Here is a 9,788-nt window from a genome sequence, read left to right on the forward strand (position 1 = left end):
TTTGTCCATTCACCTTGAAGTTCCAGTTTGAGTGTGTGTCTTTCAACTCAACAACACCATATGGAAATACCATGATGATTTTGGAAGGGTCCGACCATCTTGACTTTAGTTTTCCTGGAAACAATTTCAATTTTGAGTTGAAGAGAAGAACTAGTTCTCCTTCTTGGAACTCCTTGAATTTAATCTTTTTTTCAATCCACTTCTTGGTTTTTTCTTTATATATCTTGGTGTTTTCATAAGCAGAATTTCATAATTCCTCTAACTCGTGAAGTTGAAGAATTCTCGACTCGCCTGCCTTGACCAAGTCAAAATTCAAGTACTTCGTCGCCCAAAATGCTCGATGCTCCAGTTCAAGAGGCAAATAACAAGCTTTACCGTACACTATGTGATACACTGACATACCCAGGGGGTCTTGAAAGCTGTTCGTTAGGCCCAAAGTGCATCATCAAGTTTCGTTCACCAATCTTTTCTTGAAGTAGTCACTGTCTTTTCAAGGATTTGCTTAAGCTGCATGTTTGATACTTCAACTTTCCTACTGGTTTGGGGGTGATATGAGGTTGCCACCCTATGACGCACATTATATTTCCTTAGAAGGTATTCCATTTTCCGGTTTAGAAAGTGAGTGCCCTCATAACTAATCAAAGCACGAGGTATGCCAAAACGCGCGAATATATTCTTCTTGAGAAATGTGATGACCTGTTGCAAATCATTGGTTGGTGCAGCAACTGCTTCAACCCACTTTGAGACATAATCCACCGCCACCAAATTATAAACTTTTGCATATGAGGATGGGAATGGACCCATGAAGTCAATACCCCACACATCGAACACTTCTACTTATAATATAGGATTTTGATGCATCTCATCCCGTTTTGAAATGTTACTGGTGTGCTGGCATCGATTGCACTTCTTCACATAGTTGAATGCATCTTTAAACAATTAAAGCCATAATAGTCCTGTATTGGTCTAGTGTTATCATCCTCCTCCACTTTCTCCAATCGAGATAGGTGGTCGGCTACAGTGTTCTCTATTCCCTTCTTATCTCAGATCTCAATGTCGAACTCTTGTAGTAATAGAATCCACCTGAGTAAACTTGGCTTTGGTTCCTGCTTAGCAAACAAATACCCCAAGACAACATGATCAGTGTAAACAATAACTTTCGATCCTAATAAATAAGATAAAAATTTATCAAAAGCGTAAACTACAATTAATAATTCTTTTTCAATTGTGGCATAATTATGTTGTGTCTGGTTCAAAACATGACTAGCATAGTAGATTACATGCAACAACTTATCCTTTCTTTGTCCCGGGACTGCCCCGATAGAATTATCACTAGCATCACACATGATTTCAAAAGATAGTGACCAGTCAGGTGCAGTGATAATGGGGGCAGTTATCAACTTATTTTTCAAATTGTTAAAAGCATTCAAACAATCCTCACTGAATTTGAAAGGTGTGTCTTTCACAAGTAGGTTTGTAAGTGGTTTTGCTATTTAAAATTATTACAAAAGTCCAAATTACAAAATCTACAATTTAGGCCCAGTAAAGTTCGGCATTGGGATTTTATTCCAACACAAAGGTTGTAGCTCTAATTTTTAGCTTTCTAACGCCTGCACATATGCGACAATCCGATATCTAGAGCTCAAGTTATGACCTACAGAGCGAGCAAGGGTCAAAATGTAAATAATAAAATTATAATTCAATTTCGACCAAAAGTTTAGAAACAAGCTAAAAAATCATTCTAAGCTATAAAGAGCTTTTAAAATGCCAAACTAAAAAACTAGAAACATGTGCCCAAATGATATGATCAGTTTTTGTGACACTTCCAATGCCTAGCCTTTTGTATATGGAGAGAGGCATAAGACTTACACTAGCCCCAAGATCACAAAGAGCCTTCCCAAAAGTTATATTTCCAATAGCACAAGGGATAGAGAAACTTCCAGGATCCTTGAGCTTCGGTGGCAGCTTCCTCTATAGGATATCACTACATTATTTGGTAAGCATCATTATTTCACCGCTAATTTTTCTTTTATTTCATATAATCTCCTTCATGAATTTGGCGTATGTCGGCATCTGTTCTAATGCTTCTACGCAAGGGATGTTGATTTGCCATTTTTAAAAATATCAAGAAAATGACCGAATTTTTTTTTCAGTTTCTTCCTTTCATAATCTTTGAGGGAATGGGAGTCGAATTTCAGTCTTTGGTAGGGTCTCATTTTTCTCTACCACAGGCTCTTCCTCTTTTTCAAGAGCGATGTGTTCCCAACTGATGTATGTGTGACCATTTCCTCCTAGTGGGTTGAAGTTGAAGTACTTCCACTCTATTTGGCTTTAGGTGGTAATGTTCACTTACCTTGTCACTCCTCGTTGTCACTGCATTGAATTTATTTCGTGGATTCGAAACTGTGTCACTAGGCAAATTTCCAGGTGTTCTTTGTGCCATTTATTGAGCAAGTTGACCCAGTTGGAGCCAACCCAAAATCCATTACATTCAATTCCAATATACCACTTGTTGACCCACCACCTCTGTCATACAACATCATTTGTTCATTTAATTCCATGATCCCAATAATTTTGCGTGCTTCTGATGCGATCTTATAATTCAAAGAACCCCCTACTGTAGCATCCAACATAATTCTAGTGTTAGGCCTCAAACCGTTACAAAATATTTGCATCTGGGCAGTTTCTTCATAAGAATGATTGGGGCATCCTGCTAGTAAACTCTTGAACCTCTTGTAAGTGTCACTAAGAGATTCTCCCTCATTCTATTTGTAATTGGAAATCTTTTGTCTCTTTCTAACGAACACAGTTGGGGGAAAGTATTATTCTAAGAACTTATCTTCAAGGTCATCCCTCGTGGTGATGCTACTGGCAGGAAAAGAGTTAAGCCACTCGTTAGCATCATCTTTCAATGACAATGGAAATAATCTCAATCTCTTGCCTTCTTCAGAACAACCACCCATTTTCATTGTTTCACATAATTCAAAGAAGTCAGTGAGGTGTCTATTGGCGTCTTCGTTAAGTTTACCAGAAAAATGAATCTCCTTTAACTCTTGGAATAAAGCGGGGCTCACTTCTAACTTATTAACTGTAACCGATTGATTATGGATGGCCAACCGAGCACGATTTCTATTTCGATTCCCATACTCGCCGACGGTACGTTCAGATGGTGGTGGATCAGCCATTTCCGCAAATATGGAGAAATCTTTCAAATCCTCTTTTTCCACCACTAATTGTGTTTCCCTTTGTCTCCTTTCTCGAACCTCTTTTTGATTTGATTTAACAGTTTTTTTCGATTTCTGGATCAAAGAAAAGTGCAGGTGAGGACTGGCCTTGCATATAAGGTTAGACAAATTGTGAGTAATGAACAGTTTTAAAATAAAGAAAGATGAACAATTCAGTAGAAATTAAAGAATTTTAAAACATAAATTTTTAAATTTTTTTTTTTCAAAATTAAAAATAAAATAAAAGCAAAAATTTTATTGCAGAGCAAAAAATTTCAACTAAGTAAATAAATTAAATTCAATAGTGATATGATAATCTCCGGCAACGGCGCCAAAAACTTGGTAGGCGTTTCAGCAAGTGTACTGAATTGTTGCAAGTAATAATAAAACGGTAGTACCGAGTGTCGAACTCAACGATTGTGTTTTACCATTGAACTATTATTAATTACTAAAATTGAACAAAAATTTCCCAAGTTGATTGAAATAATATTTAAAATTAACAATAGTAATAAAATTGATCCTTTATAATAAGAAAAATTTCAGGGATGAGTTTCACTTCGAATCCAACCTTGGTGTCTAATTTGATCATAGTTATTGAATTCCTTTATTGAATTATTACTGAATTCTCTTTATTATTGTTGCCCTAATGTCTTACTAACATAACCTTTAATTCCAAAGTAACCCCTAATTCCTTAGTGGATTTAAGATTAGAATTAAGTATTACCGTAAGGGAATTCTCTTTCTAAACTATTTCCTCTGCAACTAATTTAATTGGTTTCATGACCTACACATATCCATAGACTACAAATTCATGAATTTCTCATCTCAAGCATTCGTAAAGTTCACTTCCGTTTCAAAATACGAATCGTAGAACATGTTAATGTTGATCAAGCAATAAAAAGTATTAAGCACAGAGATGAGAAAAATAATTCAATAAACTCATTCATATAACTAGAAATCAAATCAGAAAAATAAGAGTTTCATCTTGTTACACTCATCCCTAACAAATAGGGTTTAGTTACTCGTGACAGAGATAGAAAAGATAGAGATTAGAGAAGAATTACAAGAATGATTCATGAATGATTCTTGATAAAACTGCTCAAATGGTGTTAAAAACGGTCGTCTTTGAGTTTATATGCTAGGGCACAAGTCTCCCAACTTCCCAAATGTCAAAAAGATGACTAGAAAGTGAAAAAAAAAAAAAACGCATTTTTAAACCTTCAGCCGCGTGCCACGCGCTCTAGACGTAGAATTTGCACTTCAGACGCAAGAGAACAAATTCAAGAAGGCCAAAATGCGCCTCAGGCGCAAGTCTTTGCGCTTCAGGCGCGCATCTGTTGTTTGACATATACTGCATTTTCTCCTCTTTCGAGTCTGAATTTGGTTTCGGTGTCTTCATGAAAATTGTAGCTATGGATCTTAGATTTCATTTGAACTTGGTTTGACTCCAATTGGTTCTGGTGTTTTCATGTTGATTTCTCACCAAAATTCAGCACGGCACTAAAACAAAGAAACAACACAAAACTACGAAAAATCTATACTTAATCAAGGAAATAAGAACATAAACATTTCATTAAATCAAAGAATTAAAATCAAAAAAATATATCAAATAACTACTTAAATTAATTAATAAAAGATAAATAAGACTAAAAACAATGAAAATATGCATATGATGAAGAGTTATCACGACTCTTCAATGATGACAATTTATCATTTAAAACCCCATCAAAAGGTTGTATGTTGACATGAGGTTTTGGTTGAAAAGGTTATAGGTTCTAGTGATTCCAAACCCTAGTCTTTGGCATAAAGGGTTATCCCAAAGAGTTACACTAATATCAATCATGGCAAGAAGATCCTTAGAAGTCTGCCTTACATGTGGAGGCCAAAAGTAACAACAATTTAAAAAGCTAAAGACCTTAACAAATTGGCTCTAGAAGATTTTGTGAGTTCACTATGATCCCATGAGATTGAACAAGTTGAAGATGAACCAAAAAGAATGTCATAGTATTTGGCTCTCAAATCTAAAGGAAACAAAGAAAATTCCACAGCTTAATAAGCTAAGTAGGACTCAGATGATGAAAAGTTATCATACATTTCAAAGAAAATCTAGTGCATGTGAAACAATAGGAATATATTATTTCCCAAAAACGATTTGAGACGATACACAAATAAAAGATAAAGAAAAGAAGAAAATCATCTATTATGAATGCATAGAACAAATGTATAGAAAGAAAACTCTGAGAGAAAAGATTTCAATGCATAAAAGAAAAGTCTAATGGCTACCTTGATGACTTTGATGAATCTTCTGATGAAGATGAAGAACATGCAAACATGGCTATAATGGCAAATGTTCGCTTTAACTCTGATTCTATTTAAGAGGAAATTAAGGTACTACCTGACCTATATCACAATGAACTTATAATTATAATAAATAAGTTTCAGAACAAGAATCACGATGTCTTCTTAAAACTAAAAAAATCTCAAAAAAACCTCATTCCATCTTAACACATAAGTACAATTCCCTTGATAACATAAAAAGGTAAAATCTAACTTTGAAGGATATTGTTTCAAAAACCTCAATGGGTAAGTGTCTATATTTCTATTAAGTATGAAATAGCCTTTCAAGAATTTCTTGCGAATGACATATACAGAATCACACAAGCCTTTGTAATCTATGGTGTTAATGGAAACAACATAAGAGGTATTGGTTTTTGTAACACTCCAAATTTTGATCCAAAGCATTACTTAAAAATATTTTTTTTTGCTTTTAAAAATGACTACAATTTTTTTTTTCTTAGGAGTGGTATATCATGTAATAAATAAAATATGCGTCAGAAAATTATTTGATATATTTTTTTAGTAAAAAAATGTAATGTAGTTTACTAAAATATTATTTATTTATTTACAAAGTTAATCTTCCAATTGTTAGATCAAATGTTCATTTACGCACTAAAATAAATTAAATTCTCTCTAGGTGTAATTCAACAAATATAAGGTTGACCGGAATTAACTACGATTCAACTATTTACTTGCGAAAGAAAACTCACTTCCACATTTCTATTTAAAGTTAATAATGAAAAATAAATAACTTTAAAATATACCACAAGGTTTTATTTATAAAAAAATATTATTTTTAAGTAAAAGTTTCTTTTTCCCACGCGCGTGAACTAAACAAACATTAGACAACTCTTTGGAATCATTAATACCTAAATATTGATGTAAGGGGTCAATTCATCATACGACAAAAATAAAACCAAATAATAAATTAATAGCTATAAAATATAAATATAACATCTTTTTATAATAAAATATTTAAAGAAATTGATTTTTCTGAATAATTTGTAAAGATGTATCAAGTGGTAAAATGTACATAAATAATTCAAGTAACAACTCACCAAGAACAAATAACTAGATTTCAACCTACGTGTTGTGCAGGTATCTTGATATTTTAATTTCAAAAAGTTAGCAACCATTAGAAAATATATGATATATATACTTTATAAGTCTCATTTAGAATTCATCATTTATAAGTCTCATTTTTTATTTTGCTTCGTGAACTAACACTCTTATTAAACAAACCTTATATCTTAGTGGAATAAATGCTATAACTTAAATATCAAATCAAACACAATAGTTATATTTACAATTTTACTTTATACAGTTTTATTTGTAATAGGTTTATGAATTAGATGTATGAATTATAGGGAATGAAATTGACACTAAAGTGCAAGTCACATCACAAAAGAATAACTTGAAAAAATATTAAAAATGACATTAGCATATATAAAACTCACAAGACAACTAAAGAAATTAAAAAAATGGTTGAATGATTTAAATTGATAGTAGTAATTACTTTTCTTTCTACAATAATATACTATCTTAAAGGAAAAAAGTTTGAACCAAAACAATTGTATAATGTAACACCCCGATTTTAACAACAACATTATTTTTAAACAAATTAATAAAATATGATGTCGTAACGCAAACAACAAGAGTCATAAATAATTACATCATATATACAAACAAGCTAAAATAGTTTTTGAGCCAATAGTCTACAGTATACAAATAGAAAATAGATCGAGGCTATGAAACCTATCAAGCATCGCTCATACCCCTGAGGTATTCTCGGCAGACACCTACACAATAGTATTGCTCCAAGAATGCTATCCCCCCATTGTCATGTCAAAAAATGGAAGATGGACGCACCAAACAAAACTCAACTGTCAATATGTGTTATAGATACAGTCATCCCAAAACAAAATAAGTACAACTACCAAAAGAAAGACACTAAGTCCCTATACAACAAAAATTAATCTAATCATCCACTAGCAACTACAATAACAAGGGTGACCTCTACACACTCCGCATGTTCCTTCTGACGCAGCATCTCTTCTCAAAGTAACTTCCTCTTCATCATCATCCATAGAAGGACCAGTCTCCTCAGAAGTCAGATCCACCCACGAGATAGGTGGCTTCGGCGGCGTTGGAATCTCAAAACAGTCCACTAAATCTGTGATAGTCGGTAAAGGATCATTCACCAGAAGTGGAATCTCTGGCTCGACCCGCCTAGACGGTCCTGCAATATCTCTTCCCACTGGCATCGACCCCTTATCCTTTCCTCCAGTCCCTAGCCCAACCACTGTATCCCCAGCTCCTACGGTGGCCTTCGCCTCATATCTAACTGAGGTATCATCTGCATCTTCCCATGCACCATTCATCCCAAGCACCAATCCTAAGGATACCGAATAGTCAATCCCTTCGTGAGTGAGGTCCATGAGATATACTACCCCAGCTCTCCTACTTGTCCTCACTACCCTCCCCGTATAAATAGTCCTGCTTGAGATGGGGTCGTATACCCAAGCAGTCGACGAATGTCGGTCAGGGAAATCTAACGATGTTTCCATCGTCAAGGTAATAGTCGGTGGAACGAACTCGGGTATCATCTGGGGGCAAAACCCAATTTCCACAATAATGTAAAGGGTCACCAACCGAAATTAACAAATAACATTTAACAATCATGTCATAAAGAAAAGCAATAACACTTATCAATTATGACATGATAACAAAAAATAACATAATATGTATATACAAATATCATATTATAATAAACATGACTCGCATGCCAAGCACCCTAATGCAATGTTTATATGCCAATGCACACAATTCTGGAATTTCTAAACCCTCATCGAGGGACGTAAATCGTAAATGTACCGCCTCTCACAGACTAGTACTAATTACCGAGGTACCACATATCACATATCAGCACAATTTATGAAAGTGTAGCCTATCACAGACCTACAAGACAAATGAATCCTCGTAAGGATAAGATGGACCGATCAACTCATGGAACCATCTCGTGTCCCATCACAGTCACCACTAACACCGTAACCCATCAGTATCACCACTAACACTGTGACCCATCACGGTCACCACTAATTATGAAATGTGTAAGACCCATAATTTTAAAGTACCATTTATGTATTTTTGGTGTATTTTGGATTTTGGCTCGGAGGCTTTTAAGCCAAAGTTAATAATATTTTGGAGTTTTATAATCAAAAAGATATTTTGATGCCAATTAAAATTTCTCGTCGATAAATAAATTGAATTTAACTGCGATGAATCCTTTATGGAGAATTTAATGCGTTTCGGGTGAAACGGTAATTTAACAAATATCTAGATTTTGAGACATTTGTTAAGTTATATTTATTATATTTATATATGTTTGTTTGGGGGAAAAAAGAAAAGAAAACTAGAAGGAAGGAAAAGGAAAAGAAAAGAGTATATAAAGGAAAGAAGGAAAAGGGAAGAAAGGAAAAACAAAGGAAAGAAAAAGAAAGGAAGGAAAATTGGAATTTTCCATCTTCTTCCTCTGATCGACCGTGAACCAAATTCCCTCCTTTCTCCCATTTTCATTTTCGTCGCTTTCTTTTCTTCAAAACTAGTAACCCAAGGTTGGGGGAGAGTTAGATCAAGGTTTTCGCAACTCCACTCTTCCTCTTTGATTCGAAAACGAAGAAAAACGGTTTTTGAGATCCAAACACAAACCCCTCCGTTTCTTCTAGATCCAAACCTCATTTCTCGAAGAGATAGAAGGGAAAGTTGCTCACCACCACGCTACGGTGCTAGTGAACTAATTTGGAAGCGGCGTTGCGAGCGGAGATTTTACCGGAATTACTCGCGGTACCGGAAACGCACGTTAAAGCTAACGTTGAGGTAAGGGCTCCTTCCAAACTTCTAGTTTGCATTAGGGACTTATCTGTGGTTGTGTGGGAAGGAATTTGTTAGGGTTTAACGTATCAAGTTGGGGAAAAACGAAACTAGTGCGTTATGGGTAAAACCTTAGAGTTAGGTTTTGTTTATAATGATGAATGTTTCGTGGTAAATGAATTTGAATGTCATTGTGTATGATTATGAGTAAATGAAATTTGATGTATCTGGGTGTTATGTTGGCTTTGATTTGTGTTCGTTGTATTTGGCGTGTCCATACTTGATGTTTGTTAATTGGTGTGGTTGTTGTGAATTATGGTTTGAATGTGAGAGTATGTTTGAGTTTGTTTCCGTGGA

At 34.5% G+C, this 9,788-nt stretch overlaps 2 protein-coding genes across 2 annotated transcripts; both read right to left on the bottom strand.

Annotated features, from left to right (window-relative positions):
- Positions 1-247: 247 nt before the first annotated feature.
- On the bottom strand, positions 248-804 carry LOC140919409 (uncharacterized). The gene is made up of 2 exons (XM_073365420.1): positions 461-804; positions 248-419 (listed from the first exon to the last, which is right to left on the bottom strand). Exons 1-2 carry the CDS (start codon positions 802-804, stop codon positions 248-250), a joined length of 516 nt encoding a protein of 171 aa, XP_073221521.1.
- Positions 805-2,822: 2,018 nt separating this feature from the next.
- On the bottom strand, positions 2,823-3,185 carry LOC140919410 (uncharacterized). Its single transcript, XM_073365421.1, has one exon. It carries the CDS (start codon positions 3,183-3,185, stop codon positions 2,823-2,825), a length of 363 nt encoding a protein of 120 aa, XP_073221522.1.
- Positions 3,186-9,788: the final 6,603 nt, after the last annotated feature.

The sequence above is a fragment of the Cicer arietinum genome, chromosome 2, assembly GCF_000331145.2.
Source record: "Cicer arietinum cultivar CDC Frontier isolate Library 1 chromosome 2, Cicar.CDCFrontier_v2.0, whole genome shotgun sequence".
Taxonomy (NCBI): domain Eukaryota; kingdom Viridiplantae; phylum Streptophyta; class Magnoliopsida; order Fabales; family Fabaceae; genus Cicer; species Cicer arietinum.

Coding starts and splice junctions, on each gene's coding strand:
- LOC140919410 (XM_073365421.1), bottom strand. CDS start 3,185: ATGGCTGATCCACCACCATCTGAACGTACCGTCGGCGAGTATGGGAAT.
- LOC140919409 (XM_073365420.1), bottom strand. CDS start 804: ATGGGTCCATTCCCATCCTCATATGCAAAAGTTTATAATTTGGTGGCG. Junction 420..460: donor ACTACTTCAAGAAAAGATTG/GTGAACGAAACT, acceptor CCTAACGAACAG/CTTTCAAGACCCCCTGGGTA.